Genomic DNA, 19,624 nt, shown 5'->3' on the forward strand with positions numbered 1-19,624 from the left:
CCGCCGCCCGGCATGGCCCCGCCGGCCCGCCCCGCGGGAGGAGCCGGGGGAGACGGAGCGACGGAGGAAGGGGAGCTGCCTGCGCCGCCAGAGCCGCCCGGGGCCGCGGCTGGTGCCGGCAAAGCGGCCGCCGGTCGGGAACGGGGAGGCTCGGGCACCCTGGAAGGAGCTGGAGTGGGGATCGCTTCTGCCGTGCCTGCAGTGAGAGCACCAGAACCGGCCTAAAGCTGGGATTGGAGCATTCAGAGCAGATATTCAGGACAGCTTTGTCACTGTCGGGTTGCCCAGGGAGGCGGTGGTCTCCAGCCCCGGAGGGGTTTCAGAGGCGCCGGGATGCGGCGCTGGGTGATGTGGTTTAGGGTTTAGGGGTTACGGTGGCGGTGCCGGCGGAGGGTTGGTCTGGACGACCTAACAGGTCTCTTTTAATCCTGATGGTTCCATGATTTGTGACACCTACCCGGGAGGAGAAGGGCCGAGCACAGCTGCCGGCCGTGAGTGGATTCTGTCGCACAGAGAGCGGGCAGGGGTCATTTCCACCCCAGGGACCGCACTGAAACAGCCCCGCTCTGTTTGTAAACACATCCCTGTTTCGTTAGCGGTGCAGACATGAGCACCGGGGACCATCCAACCCCGGGCCTCTCAAACGAACCAGATGGCAGAGGCAGGAATGCTCCAATTAATAATCTTTATTAATAACATTCACCCCAGCTTTATCTTCAGTAAGACCGAAGTCCTACCAGTGCAGTTTCCTTTTTGGACACAGATATACATGACCTCTGGTTTCCAGAGGAAAAGATAGAGCCAACAGAGAAATTCATGAAGAATTACATTGCAGGGATCTGAGCTATGTGTCAAACAATAAGTCTTACGACTGTCTTTGCTTTATGTTAGTTTAATTTGCTCTCTGAACCACCCCATTAGGATACTCTGGCAAACCTCCACTATGATATATTTTATGCAATCACATAATCCACACAACATACCAGTCCATACCTTATCCAAAGCCCTCCATACTAATCATAACTAAAATAACCCATAAATTCTTTACATAGCCTCAAGTGGAGAGTGTGAAACTAACAAACATGGTACTAGAAATTTAAATAAACATCAAGACTGGTCTTGCTAATTTCAGCAGGTGAGCTGTAGTTCAGAAATTGCATGTTTTTACTTCTGAAAGAAAGGGACTTAAAAGGTTACACTAAAAACCTGATTTATTTATTTTTTTAAAGGACAATACAATTTCATCCAACAAGAATGTGGTAAATAAGTTGTATACACAAAGAGAAATAGTGAGGTGAGCTTGGGAAGTGACTCTAAATCTCATAAAGAACTGTTACTAAGTCAAAACTCAGATGAGAAAACCAGCACTGAACCCCAGTGCCAGAGATGGGAACAGTCACCTCCATGGGAGTGAAAAATCATTTAAAACATCTTCATAGTTCATTTTATGGACAGTCAAAGTAATGTACCAACACCTCCCTTCACCAGTGTTTGCCTTGCAGTGCCATGCACAGACCAATGTGATGTAAAAATCTTCCCTGATCTACAAATTAGAACTGTAACTAATTACATCGAAGTCCATTAAAAAGAAGTCAATCAGAGCAGCTTAATAAATACTTTAGTTCATGTTTTTCATACTTGTTACCACTGGAATCGCCACAAATGGGCTTGTCACAGATTCAGCAGCTCATAAATAAAGCCAATTTTCAGTCATTATTATAAATTACAACCAACAAATTCAACAGTTCATTCTTAGGTACTTCTAGTCCATAAAAATTCCCCCTTTACCAATAAGTGCAAAATCTTGTCCCTGTTTGAACCCCTGGGGTTATTCCTGGTGTTCGTGCTCCTGTCCCGGGATGAGCCAGCGGATGCTGTCGGTGCGGACGGTGGCATACATGACAAAGGCAGCCAGGAAGAGCACAGAGAACAGCAGCAGCCAGTCTATGCCCTTGGTCAGAACACTGGGCAGGGGCCCTTCCCAGTCTTCCTCTGTCACAGCCACATCACTTCTGGCTTCTATCCCTAAAAACAAAGCACTTGGTCAACATCGTAATCACTAAATACAGACAGGCTGCTTTATCTGGAGCTTTGCTTGTGGTCTCTGTCTAAGGCTCAAACTCTGGTAGACTAAAATTTTGGTGAGATGGCCCTTGTACATTAACATGTACCCAGGATATGATTTACTGATATAAAAACTTAGGGATTTTTATGTGCATTTGCAAAACAGGAGAAGGCTTCTTCTGTCCTCCCAGAGAACAGCTTTCGATAAGTTGTGAGAGTTTCACAGTGCATGGAAATTTAATTTAGAATGTTTCAGGAATCTGATTTTTGTGCATTTCTGGAAATACAGATCCAGATAGCACTTCAGTGTGGATTCGAAGAGAGCTAGCTGAGTGACAAAGAGAGTTTAATTTATTTCATTCTCAATTAAATCTTTGGGCAGGAAGATAATGCTCCATCCTTCTGGCAGCCTCTCTAGCTAAACCCCACTGTTCCCCCTGCTCTGTGACAGCAGCCCAAGGAGCTGAGTTTCTGCTCTCAGCACAGGCTGAAATCCAGCTCACAGCAACAACTGATTAAGGGAACCTTTGCTGAGTCCTCACAGGGTACACAGGAAGAGGAAAGCCCAATTTGGACCTTAAAGCCAGCCTGTTCTTCCCACTGGCAAACCAGAGCTGATTTACACACCTGTCTGGTTAAAAATGAAGTCTTTCAGGGTTTCCAGCGTTCTGTCTGTATGATTAAATCTAGCCATAGGTTTAGCACCTTGGAAAAGAAGGATATTTGGTACAGCCACAGTTCCAAATCTAGTTGATAAACTACAAAAAGAAAAAAACAAAGCATGAAGGAAATTAAATCTTCTGGAGGAAGAACTAGAGACAGTCACAATACCGAAAGTGTCAGTTTCACTAAATAAAATTGTCAGTTTATGTAGAGAAAACATCACTCCTGTTTATAAAACTGAAAGCTAACAGAAATGAACTGCAGCTAGAGCATAGAGAGTGTGAGTTACCTGCTGTGCTGGGATGCATCCAGTGCCAGGAAGCGAAGAGTAGGAAATGCTCGGGGCAAAGAGTTAAAATGAGGTGCCAGGCTGGCAGAAAAGCGGCACCACGGTGTGTAGAACAGGACCAACGTACAGTCACTGCTGTTTGGGTTCAGGAACTCCATCAGGTCCTTGGAGAAAGCATGAGAGCAAACATGAACAATTACATATTTAACAGGTTGGGATGCAGCATTCAGCAATTGATTAGATACCTAGCAATACTGATTAAGCAGCTGCACCTTTTAAAACAGGTAGAGAACTGTATATAACCTTTTTTAAAAGTCATTTTAAAAGTTTGTTACCTAAAAATATACAGGCACATAACCATTACAAGAAAAGAGCTGGCACTAATTGCCATTAACGATTTCCAAGAGAAACACCAGTTCACAGAGCAGGAAAGCTGGCAGCACCCTGCAGGCACAGAGATAAAACACACAGGCACATGAAGAGAGCCATAACTCCATTTTTTCCCCGCTCCGAATGGCCCAAAAAGCCTCCTTGCCCAGTCATATATTTGTTTCGGTAGGACTGAGGACGTTACCCAGGGAAATTCGCTGAGTCAGGCACTGAGAGCAGCAGGCAGCCGGGGTCACACCGACAGCGGGCAGCGAGCGGGCCCGCTCACTGTACCTGGGACACGTTGAGGATCTGCAGCGTGAAGCGCTCGATGCCCGTCGTGTTCCTCTCCTCGCAGTTCACCTTGGGAGCCTTGGCGCTGTCGGTGCCGTTCTGCTCCTCGGCGGCCGCGGGCAGCACGGGCTCCAGCACGGGCTGCTCCCGGGCCGGGCACGCATCGCCATCGCAAGCCCCGGCCGGGCCGCCGCTCGCCTCGGCCGGCACCGCCGACAGCAGCACGGGCTGCTCGCCCAGGGCCTCGCTGCCCACCATCGCGTCCGCCATCTCGGCCGTGCGGTACCGCACCGGCTCGGGGCCGCTCCGCTCCGCCGCTCCTGCGGGAAGGGCCGCACCGAGCCAGGCCAGCGCCAGCAGCAGCCGCCACATCCTCCGCACAGGCCCGGCCCCGGCGGCCGCCGCCGCGTCTCCCCGGACAACGAGCGCTTCCGCCGGATCCCCGGGACACTTCCCGTTCCGCTGCCGCTCCTGTTTCCGTGGGAAGAGCCCCCGGGGCCTGAGGGAGGTGGGGCAGCAGAGCGGGGCCGGGCCCTGCTCGTGTTACACAAAGCGGCTGGGTCTATCCGAGTCTTCTCGCGGCCCCGCCGAACCCCGAATTGGGTGTTCAGCCTGGAAAAGAGAAAAGTTTCGGGTGACCTAATTACGGCCTCCCCTGAAGGGAATTTGTAGGAAGGATGGGACAAGACTGTTTACAAGCGCATGTTGTGACAGGACAAGGAAGAATGGCTTAGATTAGATATTAGGAAAAAAAAATTCTTTACCAAAACTATTTTCAGAAAAAATTTACTGTGAGCATGGTGCGCCCTGCCAGAGGTTGCCCAGCGAAGCTGTGGTTGCCCCATCCCTGGAACGTGTCCCATCCCTGGAACCGTTCAAGGCCAGGCTCGACGGGGCTTGCAGCAACCTGGGATAGTGCAAGGTGTCCCTGCACATGGCAGGGGTGTGGAACAAAATGTTCTTTAAGGTCCCAACCCAAACCATGCCATGATTCTGTGACCCCGCCTCGCAGGGCTGAGCCCGCGGTGAGCGGAGCCGCTGCCTGGCCCGGCCGTCGGGCTGCTGGAGTCATTTCACCCTTGATTTGAATTAGCTCAGGACGGAAATTCTTGCAACGAGACAAGTGCCATGGCTTCGGCAGGCTGCTGAGACTGAGCAGCGAGTGCCTGGGATTCATCCCAGAGCCTGCTCTGGTACCAGCGTGTTGCAGCCCCAGCACTTCATCACAGCCGCGCTGCTTGGGGAAGGATTTGCCCGCTGCCCCTCTGGCCAGGGAAGCGCCGTTCGGGAGTTGTTTGCACACAAACTGTGCCTTAACCTACAGCAGGCTGGGGTGCGGGTAAAACGCGGCAAAGTAAAGGTGTATTTTTAAAATAAAAGAGTTCTTGTCCAGCAGCTTATCAACCAAAGCTCCCAAGCAGAAAGGCAAGATAAATACTCCCATATTCCTTTTTAGGACATTGTATTTTTCCTGTTGCAGAATTAGTTTTTACTTTATTTCCATTTAATAGTGAAGCTTCAAGACTATTTGGGACTTTTGAAAATTACCACATTACTTCAAGTGCTGCTATCTTTTTTAACACACTTCCTTAAAACTGCCAGTAGTGCACAATGAGATTTTGCCAAAATTCTGCATCTGTCAAAAACTGATAGTCATGACTGAGGGGAGCATGAAGCATGCACACGGGAAAAGGGCAGGAAAAATCAAGTACATGTGTATAAATGAAGATGCGGGTCATTTATTACAGAGACTGGATTTTTAGCTTTGTTTTTACTCAGGTGTAGTTCTCCAACTGTGTCACTCCTTACAGCACACATTTTCTCGCTTGAAGCTTTTTCTTTCAAAGTCCAATTTGCATAAGCACTAATAATGAGGACATAATAATCTAAAAATAGAAAACATGAGGTTTGCACATAGAGGGAAAACATTTAATTAGATGAGCTGATACAGAGCAAGCCTGAAAGCAAAAGCACAAAGGGAATCCAAACTGGTGCAGACCAGCAGAGAACAAGCTGCCCCATTCCCCCTTCTCCTTATGTTTTAGTCAAAAGAGCATTTTCAATTTGAAAACAATTTCTTACTGTGAATTTAATCCTAACATAATCTCCTTCCTGCCACAGCACAAATATTCTTGGAATACAGGGATATATATGTCTTATTCATCACAGAATAATGAATTATGATCACCATTCCATGAAAACTTTATTTATGAGTACTTTCAATTTGACTTCCATGTGCAACAGAGGGAAAAGTTAGCAGTTGACTATTTATCCATAGAGTGCTATAGCTCCTTTCCTCCCCTTTTCTTCTATTTGAGTGAAAGGACAAGTACAATTAAGTTACTGTCACGTTGTTTTCAATTCATTCAAAAATAAGCAAATTCCTCTATCTCCTGACATCTTGCAACTCAATCTTTTTGCCTTAATGTAAATATATGTAACATGCCCGTAACAAGTAGGTAATGCTGTCAACTGGCATCTTCAGCCAGAATTTAAAAGGTATTAAAAAAAACCAGGGAACAATAGTTAGGTTTTAAAGTATTAACTTTATTAATAAATATACATCCATATGATGATGTAAATACAGATCATGAACACTACTCCATTCCCATACACATAATTGCACACGAGTAGCTCAAGTTCATGGACATAAAAACATACACAGTATCTAATCAGGCTTTTTACAGCAGAGGACAGGGTGCTGATACTAGTTACTTAACAGATTACTGTTACCCCCAAAGTAAACCAGTGGAAAAGCAAATGATGCAAGACTGAAGGAACAGAAAGTGGTTCAAATTTCAGAATACAGATTCTTCTATTTCAAAAAAAAGTCACAAGGAGAAAGGTCTAGTGTCTACTAAAGTCATAAATATATTTAGCAGTGTTAAAATATATGCATTAAAATAGAGAAGAATAAACTTTTTGTAATCAGAAATGAAGTTTGCAGTTCCAAGTATTTATGATTGTTATCAGCTGTTTTAACTGTCAACTCTAAGGGGAGCATGAAACATTATTATACATATAACAAAGACCAGCAGAGCCACAGCTAATGAAACCATTGCACAAATGACTTCACATTGCTCTGCCTTTTAAAGCTCTTCAAAATGGGGAAGGGAGTTAAATTCTCATCTGAATTACTCAGTGTATTGTAGTTCCAGGTAATTCTCTTCACAGATACATCACTTTTCACTGACAAGGCTTCGTTTTGTCCTGACTGAACATTAAGATCCTTCAGACAAAATGAAAATATATTCATTCAGAAGAGAGATCTTTAATGGCTCTAGTTAATTTGATTACTTTAAACTAAGTCCAAGATATAAAGAACATTGCTTTAATGACAAAGCTAAGTGCTGATTTTAAAAATACCATCTTTGATACCAAAGTCAGCTGCTTCTGATGGTATCTGATTTTTTTTTCTGCCAAAATATGGTGCTAGCATCTTGAATCTGTCCAGTGCAAGACTTTATAGTAGCAAAATTATTTGGTTTTAAAGTTTAAGTAAATTTAATCAAGAAAATTAATAGTAGTTACTATATGTATCTTAAACAGTGAACTTTATAGCATCATTAAGGAATAATAGCAAGCTAATACATTTCATTTATGTATAAATAAGACATTAGAAACTTGATAATTAAAAGAAATTATTAAAACCTAAACTTGACATGTCGGTCTTCTGAACAGTGTTAACACACAACAGTGATCCTAGCTTATGAATAGCTGAATTATGATATATAATATAAAATAAGCAATTTACCTTACAAGTAATGTTTTCATACTATGGGAGGAAAATGCCAGTTTTCCCATTGGTACTAATAAAGTTTAGGCATTAACATGCTGTTTCAGTGTTTCTCATGGAAAAAAAAAGTGTTGAAAAAAGCACAATGTATTCTGCAGAGTATACATAGGAAGAACAGAAGCATTTGAAAATTCTATTTCTAGTCACTTTGAATCTCCTCTTTTTTTTCCCTTCACTGCATGGCACCAGTAAACTCCAGTCAGATGTAAAATAAAGCAGAATTAGGAAACACCAGCAGTGCACTTCTGATCTCCTTCCTCAATCCAGAGCGCCAAGCAGCACTGCAGGCTCTCTGAACACTTTTCTATTTGATGCTCATCATTTCACAACTGACAACATTAATTAGTTTTTACTGGGATTATATTTCATCTGATATAATTAATAACCACTGCAATGAACAGAAATTGCTTAGGTGATTTCATTATTTCATCAGCATACTTGAATACAATGATACTAGCAGAACAGCAATACATCTGCATTATCTCCTGACACACAGCACAGCACCATTGAGTGGATGCACAAGTGAGGAACGGACAGGAGCAAACAGGATCAGCAGGAGGAGGTAAGGAGTGGAGTTTCTCCAAGGGACAGTGGTGACATGCAACACGTTCCTTGCCAGCGAGCTGTGACACTCCTGCACTTACACATTCAGCTGAAGAGGACTGCTTGCCCAGCTGAGTTCAGGAAAGAACTTAAAGCAGTCTTTTGTTGAAACGTTATCTGATTAAAAACTGCCAATACAACACAGATCCTGAGGGTGAATGAACTCACGTTAGCATTTTGCATGTGTCAGAAGTTACATCTTCTGAGAGAGACTGCTAAATTTCAGACTTGAGAGTTTGTTGAGGAACAGAACAACTGGATTTCAGAGCTTCAGCATGAAGAAACTATTCCTTAGTAGCAATTTAGCTGCCATTAGTTCATGTACTGACTAAGGAGCCATCCAGTAAAAGTTGAGGTTCATTGTCTTAGTTGCCAGTCCATACAGAGTTCCCCCAAAACAATTCAACACACCTATTGTAAAGTACAGCAAAAGTCCAGCTCAAAATGTGTTAGGCATCACTGGAACACCTGAAGGCTTGCTGCTTTTTTCCTGATAAAAAAGGTATGAAACATGACATCTGTTTCTTGTCATCACTGAAAGCAAGAGGTCTAGTCAAAATGACAGCAGGCCAGAATAGCATTTATGTTAACAAAAATGACCATCATTACCCATTCAGCACAGGCTCAACCCAAATTTTATTCTCCCCCAAATATGCAAACTCTACATATTCCCCCTCCCCAGGTATTTCAAACTATGAATTTATCATAAAGTCATCTTATATGTGAAATGACTTAAATATAAACTTTCTTCCAGATTAAAAAAAAAAAAGGAAAATTAATTTTGAACAAACAATACGTAACACTGAGGACTGATTATTTTTTTCTTTTGAAGTCTGGATGAAAGCATTTTACACACTCACACATTCTCCCACACTTCAAAAAATTACACACACCCAGTTGAAAAATGGAATATTTCTTTTGGGAGGAGGGGAGGTTTTAGTTTGAGTCAAGAAAGGTGTTTATAGTTAACCAACAACATTTTTTCTGGCTTGCATGCATAGATGAATTACTCTATATCTGGGATCTAGCAGTGCAGTAAACTGCATCCTGTTTGCATCAGCTATACAGTTTGCTTTTGTAAATGATGAAAATGGTGTCCTTTGGTAGATATATAAGCTTCCATAACTTAAATATAGTATAAATGTCTAACAATGAAATAACTATTTCCAGGAATATCTGGCAAAACTGAGTCTAAAAATTTGGCAACAGTGTCTATTTAAAAAGTTTAATTTGTAAACATTATAGGTTATTACTTTAAAAGCTATTAAACTGTCGCCATCTAAGCACAGATTTGAAAGGCAAAAGCCAGAGTAAATAGCTATTTACAGATTTAAGAACATACTGTTTAATATTAATCAAGTGCCTAACTAGAATGAACAGTATTTAATTTCTTATAAAATATTTCAAATTCCAAATAATTCTTTGTGGTTTGGTATATGTATTATTAGGCATTTCAAAGTTACCCAGCAGAATCCTGTAACAGTGTACCCAAAAGAACAGCTCTCACCTAATGGCAAAGTAACTTGTTTTTGTAAGGCTCTGTGCAGCTGTAATGCACTGTACAAATGCTCAGGTTTCTTTAATATCTCCCAAAATGCTATTGGAGGATGAGTTGAAATTCACTTAATGCTACAACTCTAGAAACAAAAGTCACTGGAAATCACTTTAGAAAAAAAGGTTGGCTTTTTTTTGTTTAAATCTATTGTAAGTCTATCTGAGGTCTGTAGAAGGTCCAGCAGAAGTGCAAAACGTGGCTTGCCCCTTTATCAGTTTTTCTTACCAAGTAAGAACTTAACTGGCTAAGTTACTTATTGTGGGACAGGCCACATCATGAACCATCAGCCAGCTAATTTCTGTCCTCCTTATTTCAATTATTTAATGCACAACCACACATCTAGATTTATGAGAAACTGAACTTAAAACTAGGGACATGGACATTACTTAAGTATTGACACCAAGGCATAATGAATAATTTCAGACTTCCTTATAAATTATGATTTTAAATCAACAGAAGCCTTTTTAAACCAAAGCCTTCCCAACATTCTGTTAGTTTTTAATTGCACCCGTAGGTTATGGCATTATTGAAATAAAATCTAGAAGCTCAGACTTAAGCAAACAGTACAAGAGAACTCAAGAAACATGCCCAAAATCAGCATAAAGCAGATTAGTAAGGAGTTACTCATTCCCTCCCTTCATTCATTAGGCTGCTTGATTTTGCTGCTAGTTTCCCCAGCAGCATGGACTCCTCTGTTATGCACCATAGGGTAAGGAAAAGCTGCACTGCCACAAGTATAATTGAGATTTGCAAGCCGTGATAGAGCTTTAATGCTACCTGGAGGTCTGCCTGGGCTGACTTTGTATCCTGCTGCTTTAGTTGTACCCAAGGGTCTGCCTGGACTTGTCTTAAATCCAGCTGCTTTGGTGGTCCCCAGGGGTCGCCCTGTGCTGGTTCGGTACCCTGCAGATTTGGTGGTCCCTGACGGCCTGCCGCGCTTCCCGGAGCGGTTCAGGTTTTTCTTTTTCTTTAGTTCATCTTTTGTCTCTATATTCCTGCCACTTGTGGTCTGCAAGTGGGGGTCGTTCAAGGCATCTTGTCTCTGGCAGGCAATGGGTTTGTGGCTGACTGCGTGGCTGTACTTGCTCTGCTGCGTGGCGTAGAGGTCAAACTGATCCGCAGCCCTCACATTGTCTTCGTTCAGGCAAGAGCTCTTGCCGCTCCCACAGAAGGCTGGATTACTGCTGGCAACAGGGTGCATCATTTTCTACCAGAAACAGGAGAGGGAAATATGTATCAATATATCATAATGCTGCAGCATTGCACAAAAGAGAATCTTTCAAAAGCTACCTCTGTTTCATCAATTAGTCCGAACTACTTTGTCTATTTTTAGTAAACAGTACTAATGTCAGTAAATTACTTTTGAAATGAGTTTTATTAAGCCTTCACTTGAGGTTCTGCACAGTAACCTTTACACATAGTTAAAAAGGAGAGTTTAAACCACATATTATTCAGATAGGTATAATTAGAGCAGAGTAAGTTAAAAAATTGAACACAACAGCATTTCAGAAACCAAGACCTACAATTTGCTCATCTATGATTCCAAAACCTTTCTAACCAAGTAGCATCTAAATTTTAGTTGTTCTGGCTCTAAGATTGATATGTGACTCAGCTGTAAGCCAAAGAAAGATATGTTATATCTCTCTTGGTATAGCAGATACAGGATCCTAAAGATTTTTTTTTTTTTTTGCTTAACTGCAGCAAAAGAATAAAGTGCGAATCAGTTTTCTTATTTCATGTCACAATTAATGTCAAAGAAAGAAACACATTGCATTTGGCATTGGCATTTGGCAACACAATGGTGCCATAGCTGGGAAAGCAGAGGGATGAAATGAATTTGTAACGAGGTACAAGATGCTGGATTGCAGAAATGCCACTGCTGTCCTAGTTAGCAGAGCACGTACAGGCTGCTAGCAATGCCAGCACTGAGATATGTTGGTATTGCTGGCATTGCCAACAACTCTGGGAAATAAAGCAATTACATCTTCCATTCAACTATACTGGTTCTACAACTTAAGTAAGCTGCAAATACTCAAAGTCTAAGAAAATAATATTTAGCCATGTTGAAGACAGTATTAAGCCAATAAATACCTGTCCCTTCAGAGTATTTCTATGTCTTACAGCCACGTTTAAGACACCAAAAATTACTTCCCATGTTAAATTTCACAAGTAGATAAGGTCTGGAAGATTTATTATCTTTTCCTACAATAGCTATGGAATATCACCTACAGCAACATAATTTAAACTCTACCATTGATTACTGAATTTACTTGGCAGTTACAAATGTTTCCTGCCAGCCAGAGAGAAAGCACACAGCACAGTCTATTTACCCTGGAGTAAATCCCCGTGCTCTTTTCTCCTGATTACAAAGGATACATTCCCTGTTGGAACACTCAATCTACCCTGGCTTGTCAAATGCACATTACAGTGTGCATTACTCTTGTGCAAATATATGAATATGGGTTTATGTCAAACAGTGAAATTATGATAGCTATATAGTTTAAATATTAGATGTTCTAGCAGAGATAATCCAAGTGCTACAATCCTGGTGCATTGCATGGGGTACAGTGGAACAAAAGTGAAACCATTGTTGTTGCAGCTGTTAACGTCCAAGCCAAACAACTAAGAATAGTTTGCAAGCCTGCACTTAGCAAAGGACAAAGGAAATAAGCTCAGGTCAAAAGACCAGACAGACTGATCTGTGCAGCAATGCAGAAGGAAGCTTGGGGTTTTCTACAATTCAGTCAGAAACTGTTACCTTTATTTAACCCCACTAGAAAAGTGCCTGCAATTATCACAAAAAATACCTGAGATTTTTCATGATATGTAACTGCAAACATGAGGGTTCTATAATGTCCCTTTGCTGCAGAGTGTGAAGCCCAGCAGCTCTGAAAGGCTGTTCAGCTGTTTGTTGATCCACTAGAGACACTTGGAGTGCTGAGCAGCATTCTTGTCTCAGGACTCATTTTAAACACAGGAATACTGGCTTTGGCCCCAAAAAACTGCTCCAAGCTCAGCTGCCACAAAGAAGGGTCAGCTGAGCTGCCCAGCATCCAAGGAACAAACACAAGGAACACCCCAGAGCTGGGAGAAGGCACTGAATAAAAGCAGAGGCCTCTGCTATTTCTCATGAGACCAACCAGGCTCACACTCCTGTGGTACATTCTTACTCTCTGCTTCTTCTCCTCATTACACTTGGGGGATTTTTCCATCCCTCTTTCTGGGGGAGAACCATCACAAGCACTCCCAGACAGTGAATATATTCTGCTGTAGGTGATGAATGCTGGAGCTTCATCACCATATGCATGTGCTTTGTGTCTTCTGCAATACCACTGACAAACACTGACTTCTCACACAAACCCTGGCTGATGATGCTTTACCTTCCATCTGGCAACAACCAGCATCACTGGAATGGATGAATGAAGAAAGACAGTACAAATCAGTAACTGTTTAAAATTTCTTTCTAGAAGAAGCTTAATAAAACCCCCAATCTCAGTGGAAGACTGCCAATAGGGTTTTTTAATCCATCCCCCCCGCCTCTGCACCATTTTTCAACAAACCATGCATATTTCAAGTAGTAGCCAAGGTTCCTCTTTTATCTTCTTTAAGACTTTTTTTGAAAAGTTTTTAAAAGGAAATCTGTAATCAAGCTTAATTATCCTAACATGGAATCTCCAGCACAATTTTCCTTCATTCATATTACAGTAGGGAATAAAAGAATGTAGAGAGTCTATGGAGTGGAAGCAGGTTTCTTGGCAGGGAGATATACAGTATAAAAGAAAATTGGTATAAAATGCAAAGCTATGCCAATTTTAAAATTACACTCCAGCTAAATTGTATAGCTAAACACATACAATTTTGTGTGCAATCATTCTTGAATAAAACCCTCCAAAAAGTTTCCAATAAGATAGAACTTTCTCATTTTAAACCTGTAAATAGGCATGCAAAAATATTTGCAACAGTTTACATAAATCAGTTTTTAAACTGATTTAACTGACTGGCAGAACATCTCTGTATCAACAAACAATTAAGATGAGGCACTGCAACAGGGAAATTAAGTTGTATTTCAAAAAGATTCCCTGGAAAGTGACTGTGGAGGATTTTCTGTATGGATCTTTGAGTGCCTGGTAATTTATATCCCTACAAGTGCTGGGGAACGGAGGAGACACTGGATAAGCTGGCTTTGGGAAAAGAGAGGCAGCTTCTCATGCAACAAAGCACAGGAGTTCCACCACTGCTAGAAAGAAACAGGACAATCTGTTGGAAAAGAAATGAAATTTAGCAAAATATTTAATTATAGTGAGTTGTGTGTGAACTGGTTTGTTAAAAAGTAGTTTTGTAGCCGTTGAAAAGTGTGTTGAGTTTTGTGTGTAACTTAGCAGGTAGTCTTAGGGATTTCATAAATAATTAAACTAGTGCAGGAAAGTAAGAATGCTAACCTGTCTGGAGGCAGCATACAATGCTCTTAGAATAAGATAAGCAGAAGATTAATGATCTTGTTTGTGAACCAAGGAATGTATCACAAAGGGTCTGTGACCAGGCAAGGGGAACGGGAAACTGTTTCTTGGAGACTTTGTTGTGAATTGCATGTATAAGAGGGAAGCACCCATACGTGAATTTGGGGGCTCGGACTTTGGGACGTGAGTCCCCCAGGCTCCCCGGGCCCTTAATAAAGCACCCACAAAACTTATCCGAGTTTTGTGTCATTTATCAATTGGGCAACAAATCCAGCTGGGACCACAAAGCTTTGCTACAAGGGGATGTCTGGACATGGTCATGACCCCCTCATATCCCTAAAATACAGCTTCACACACAGCTCTGGCTCACAGCTGCTGAGGCTCCCACTATTGTTATGGCCCCTCTCTCTCTCCAGGCTTTCCTCCTGCAGGAAATTCCCATTCATGACCTATTCACTACACAAAATTGTAATATCAAAGCTACTTAAATCACATGACATAAAAACATCCTCTTGGGCTGTGATGTGATGCCATCTTTGGCTTCCAAACATCATACCTTGCCTTCTTCATGGGGATGATTCAGCTGCCAGTGCAGACAAGATGAAACCTTTGACAAGCAGAGAAGTCCACAAGGCCCCCAGAACAGGCACTTGCTCAGTTGTTGTTTTATACTGAGAACTGGACCTGAGAGCCATTATCTGCACTGAGCAGAATAATCAGCTCCATCCAGCACAAGCAGCAGCAACTGCTCTGCTCCCACCCACCCTGCCTGCCTGCTGTGCCCTGGGGAGCGCCACAACAGACCTGACTCAGCAAGTGCCTCTCACTTCTGCTAAAACACACCTGAATCTCAGCAAAACTGCACAAAACTCCAAGTCCATCTATAATACATCTTTCCAAATGATGAATACCAAGAAAGGTAAACTCCTCACACCAATTTTGCTTTTAATCAGGGTTAGTATCCAACACCCGCTCGTTTTTCTGAGGTTTTTCACCGCTGAGCTTGCAATAGTTTCCACAGTATCGATGGGGCTGTGGGAGGCTGGAGCAGCACATTTTCATCATCATCCAACACACACAAAGTATGTGACTCGCTCCTTAACAACACAAGCAGCCACAAGCATCACTTGTGCAGCTCTCTGAAGGTCACTGTGGCCAGCGAACGCTGCAGGAGCAGAGCACAGGCCCGGCTCTGTTCAGGATCCCTCATAAAGGACGCTCTATGCTGAGCCCCAGGGCCCTGGGGAGCTCACAGGGCTCCTTTGCTGTGCAGGGGGGTTGAGCAGCAACTGCAGCAGGAGGAATATTTTCCCTTTCAAGACCACAACAGAAATATGGGGTCAGTTCTGTTCTTCTCTCTTAGGACAGCATGTGTGAGAAATCCTTTCATCACTCACTAAGAATTCTATCAATTTAAATGTTTTTCACATGTCTCCTTTATTGTCAGCTCCTTTTCTACACATTAACTCTTGCTAAAGTAGGGCCTTACCCAGTTTTTAAAACCCTGTAATTGCTTACTTTCACAAGGATGTCCCTTACCTGGAGTAGTCATAAATGTAAATATTTAAAAAATACTAAGTATTAAATTCTATCAGTGGCACTACACTGTAACACCTAAACCTACAACTGAAATCTTATCTACTTGTGAAGTTTGATAACCAGCTTTTCCACAATGTGCTTATGAAGCCCTTGCTGCAGTTGGTGCATAATATGTTTATTTTCTCACCATCTGACACCAGGTAAGATGCCAAAATTTAAGAAATAATTTCTTTACAGCAGTGACTTCCTAGAGTTACTACATGACAACACAGGACTGCAAATCAAGAGACAACATAATTTTGGAATTTTGGTTATTCTTAGAAATTAAGGAGTTCTCCAATCAATACAACTTACAAGTGGTGACCCAGAGTAATTTTCTTATATGCCAGAAGTTAAGAGAAGAGTTATTTGGAGCTGAAACACCCACTCACTCCCTTCAAACTCCCCTTCCCCAGACGTGCCAGGCAGAGTGGGAGCCTTCATCTGTGCCTCCTGCTCCTCAGCAGAGCTGCAAGCTGGGTGCGGCCTCTGTGCCCCCGGGAGTTCAAATCTTTAGACTCAGACACCCCAGGAGAAACAAAGCTCTCCAAAGCCTAAGCACCAGCTTTGTATTACAGACAAAGCTCAACTGCTCTCACAAAGAGCTGATGTTGGCAAGCACCACTGGGCTAAGTGTAAAGTAAACTGAACTTTTCGGGTTCGCTCGTTATTTGATTGCAAAACCAGGCAAACAAGTCATTGTTAGGCTTTCTAACCCTAAAAACCAAATAAGCCAGATCCAAGGGCAGAGTTTCACTAGATGCTAACATTACCACGTCAGCTGACTTCTTCCCAGCCCAAAACCAAGATCATATATGATGATGACGATGAACAGCACACCTTGAAAGACTTAAGACTGCCTCACAAAAATTAAAGAAGATGGCATCAATGAAAGAAGATGGCATCAAATTAAAGAAGATGGCATCAATTTAATTATCTGTGCACCTCCAGTCACACTGGCACAACTGTCAGTTTGGTTTCATAATCAACAGAAAAACCACTCTGAATCCGCCCTTTTTCTGAACGGGACAATCTTGCCCTTTCCTCTTCTCCCACATTCCCACTCCTTCTGCCAACACCAACTATTGTGCAAGAGCAGGACAAACCGACACCAGGGATCTGATCCAGGTGAAAACTAATCCAACAAGAAAGCAAACGCAACAGTGTGCAGGCACAGGGGCAAGAGAGTAACAGAAACCCACATTTCCATTAGCACAGAGACAGTGCCAGGTCAGCCTAAGCCACAGGACCCACTGACTGCCACTGACCCACTCCCTGGTACTGTTACTTAAAAAAAATAACAAGATCTCAAAAAGATGGTCTTAGTGGACTTCAGAGATCTGGATGACAGGCGTGACAAGTCCCAAACACAGCACAGGGAATGGAGGTCGGAGAAAAACCCCGGAGCTGGGGATGGAGCAGCACAGAATGGAGGCAGCCATCAGGCCAGACAGACTGGCTTAGGAGAGTAGGTGAAACTGCACCCTCATTATTCTGTGGTTCTGCAATTACCAAACTTCAAGGCAAACCAAATATGCATATGAATGATGGAGCAGGTAGAGGTAGATTTTATAAAGAAAGGATTATTAGTGTTTGTGAATTGTCCATTCACCTCAAGGGGCTATTCCCAAATAAAAAGGAGCAGTCCTTGCCATAGCCTAGAACGAGGGCTTTGAGGAGCTGGAGATGCTTATTCATCTCCGTGGGTGTTCCCACCCACCCTCTTCTCCCCAGGGCTGCAGCCTCCAACAATAGCTCCAGAGGTAAGAGGTGCTCATTCATCTCAGTGGGTGTTCTCACCTACCCTCTCCTTTCCCTAGCCTGCTACCACAAAAGGACTTTCAAGTTTAAGAGATGGATCCAGCATCTCCTTGCTGCCGTGCATTTTCACAGTGCTTCTCTGTGATGGGGCCATGCAGAAGGCTCTGGACACCTGTCCACCCACCCAAACACAGCCACGGCAGTGTCCTTGTGTGAGACAGCTGGAAGACAGAGTCCACTTGTTGAATCTGTTCAACAATGGCCAGTGGAAGAACATGATGGATTTTTTTTTTTATTTAAGGCTGCATCTAAAATATCAGGGATATGGCTACAGACTCACACACAAAATTCTAAGAGAAACTGTGGCATCTGAAGACTGAAATAGAAATAAACCATAATTTAAGAATATTTTAACAAAGTGCCCCTCCTACCCTTTCATTTTACACAAATAAAAACCACATGGATCAAAATAACTGTTAATCCACAGAGAACTGCATAAAAATTTAAAGTGCAACTATTCACTAATTAATTACACCAGAAGAACTATGCACAAACAAGAATGCACTAAACTATCCACAACTGAACACGAGAATACCCAGCACTGACACGCGTTATATCAGAAGGCAAAGAGGCACAGAAGGGACACAGTGAGGCTCTCCAGGTACAGATGTGCAGGGCAGTGAAGGCATCCGCTACCGAGGTGTGTCAGGAAACACCTCCACGGGCTGTCCGCACACACCCAGCTGCCCCACGCGAACGGGAACCCGCTCTAAGCAAACAGCCCCGCACACAGACCAGCCCCACGCACGGAGCCGCGGCTGCTGAAGGGAAGGAACAATTCCCGGCCGCAGGCTGGAGACAGGAGGGCCCAGCCCCACCTGGAGCGGCCGAGGGCCGGCTGAGGGGACAAAGGGGCGGCACAGCTCGCTCCGCCTCGGCCGCAGCCGGGGACGCGGCGCCGGGGGTGGCCTCGGTGTCCCTCCGTGTCCCGTGTCCCGCGCGGGGGGCACGGACAGGGCCCGGCCCCGGGCTCCGGGCACGGCCGGGCGGGGACAGCGGGGCAGGCGGCGATGGCGCAGCTCCGCTCGCACGGCCCCGCGGGGCCCGGGCACCGCACCCTGGGGCGAGCAGATCGCGGGATCGCCCTCAGCGGCGGGGAGGGAGCGGAGGGGGGAGAGCAGAGCCCCGCTCCGCTCCGCTCCCCTCCCCCGCCGGCCGCGGCTCCATCTTGTCCGCCCGCCGCCTCCCACCGCGCGGAGCAGGGGCCGGGGCCCGCGGGCCCGACCCGCACCTACCTGAGAGGCTCGGGGCGGCGGCGGCGGCGGCGGGCGGAGCGGCCGCCTCCCCACACCGCGCCGGGCGGCTGCAGGGAGGGGACGGGCGCAGGGGAGGGAGGGAGGGAGCGGCGCTGCGGCGGGCGCGGGCGGCGGGGCGGGCGGGGCGCGCTCCCGAGCGGGGCCGCGCCGCGGGGGCGCGCGCGGGGCGGGGCTGCCGAGGCCCCTCCCCCGCCGAGGGTCGGGGCCGCGCGGCCGCCGCCATTTTGTGGGGCGGGCGGGCAGAGGTGAGGTCCGTGAGGGCACAGACCTGTGCCCAAGACTTGAGGCACCGTGCGCGGCCCTGCACATCCCTGGAAGCAGGTGGATATTACTGGTGCTTCCATCACTGCCGTCGGGATGGAGGAGTGTGGTATCTTCTGTGTCAAAAGCACACACACAGGCTCACTTGGGTTGGAATGCGCTCTGGGGTCAGCGGGCCCAGCCCATGACCAACACCACCGTCACACACACCATGGCACCGAGTGCCACCTCCAGCCTTTACTCAGACACCTCCAAGGGCGGTGGCTCCATCACCTCCACTCCACCAAACGCTGCAGTCCATTATGGAATAGTCCAGTTGTTAGAAGGATGTATGACATGGATGTATGCCATGAGTTCTGGCTCCCTGCTGATTCTGCAGTGGAACAGCTGCCGTTCCCAGCATAGCTCACACAGGGCTGGGTCCGGGCATGGACCATCTCTGGGACTGCTGGTTATCAAATACTTTGCTTTGTTTCATCCATCCATGTTCTGAAGAGCTCAGTCTTGCATAGCACTTCCTTATAAACACAATTTCATACCTGCAAGCAGGAACAGCAGCTGCAGGAATTGCAACTTCAAATGTTTACAAAAAGATCACATAGAAATATTTTAAGTGCC

At 44.6% G+C, this 19,624-nt stretch overlaps 2 protein-coding genes across 3 annotated transcripts; both read right to left on the bottom strand.

Moving 5' to 3' along the window:
- Window positions 1-674: 674 nt before the first annotated feature.
- Window positions 675-4,066, bottom strand: TXNDC15 (thioredoxin domain containing 15). The gene is made up of 4 exons (XM_058034782.1): window positions 3,680-4,066; window positions 3,017-3,180; window positions 2,692-2,822; window positions 675-2,025 (listed from the first exon to the last, which is right to left on the bottom strand). Exons 1-4 carry the CDS (start codon window positions 4,049-4,051, stop codon window positions 1,829-1,831), a joined length of 864 nt encoding a protein of 287 aa, XP_057890765.1. The 5' UTR covers window positions 4,052-4,066; the 3' UTR covers window positions 675-1,828.
- A 2,139-nt stretch (window positions 4,067-6,205) lies between these two features.
- On the bottom strand, window positions 6,206-18,801 carry C15H5orf24 (chromosome 15 C5orf24 homolog). 2 transcript variants are annotated; one of them, XM_058034956.1, is made up of 3 exons: window positions 18,725-18,801; window positions 10,411-10,840; window positions 6,206-8,568 (listed from the first exon to the last, which is right to left on the bottom strand). In XM_058034956.1, the coding sequence occupies exons 2-3, from the start codon at window positions 10,835-10,837 to the stop codon at window positions 8,528-8,530; spliced, it is 468 nt and encodes a 155-aa protein (XP_057890939.1). In that variant the 5' UTR covers window positions 10,838-10,840; window positions 18,725-18,801; the 3' UTR covers window positions 6,206-8,527. The 2 variants fall into 2 exon arrangements, with proteins under 2 accessions (XP_057890939.1, XP_057890938.1); XM_058034955.1 differs by having other exon boundaries at window positions 6,206-10,840.
- Window positions 18,802-19,624: the final 823 nt, after the last annotated feature.

Source organism: Melospiza georgiana, chromosome 15, assembly GCF_028018845.1.
Source record: "Melospiza georgiana isolate bMelGeo1 chromosome 15, bMelGeo1.pri, whole genome shotgun sequence".
Classification (NCBI taxonomy): domain Eukaryota; kingdom Metazoa; phylum Chordata; class Aves; order Passeriformes; family Passerellidae; genus Melospiza; species Melospiza georgiana.

What these genes read in the sequence shown, in the direction of transcription:
- TXNDC15 (XM_058034782.1), bottom strand. Translation starts at nt 4,051, where the DNA reads ATGTGGCGGCTGCTGCTGGCGCTGGCCTGGCTCGGTGCGGCCCTTCCC. An exon ending in AGATCCTCAACGTGTCCCAG is followed by an intron (nt 3,181 to 3,679) that starts GTACAGTGAGCG and finishes GCTTTCTCCAAG; the next exon opens with GACCTGATGGAGTTCCTGAA. An exon ending in GATGCATCCCAGCACAGCAG is followed by an intron (nt 2,823 to 3,016) that starts GTAACTCACACT and finishes TTCTTTTTGTAG; the next exon opens with TTTATCAACTAGATTTGGAA.
- C15H5orf24 (XM_058034955.1), bottom strand. Translation starts at nt 10,837, where the DNA reads ATGATGCACCCTGTTGCCAGCAGTAATCCAGCCTTCTGTGGGAGCGGC.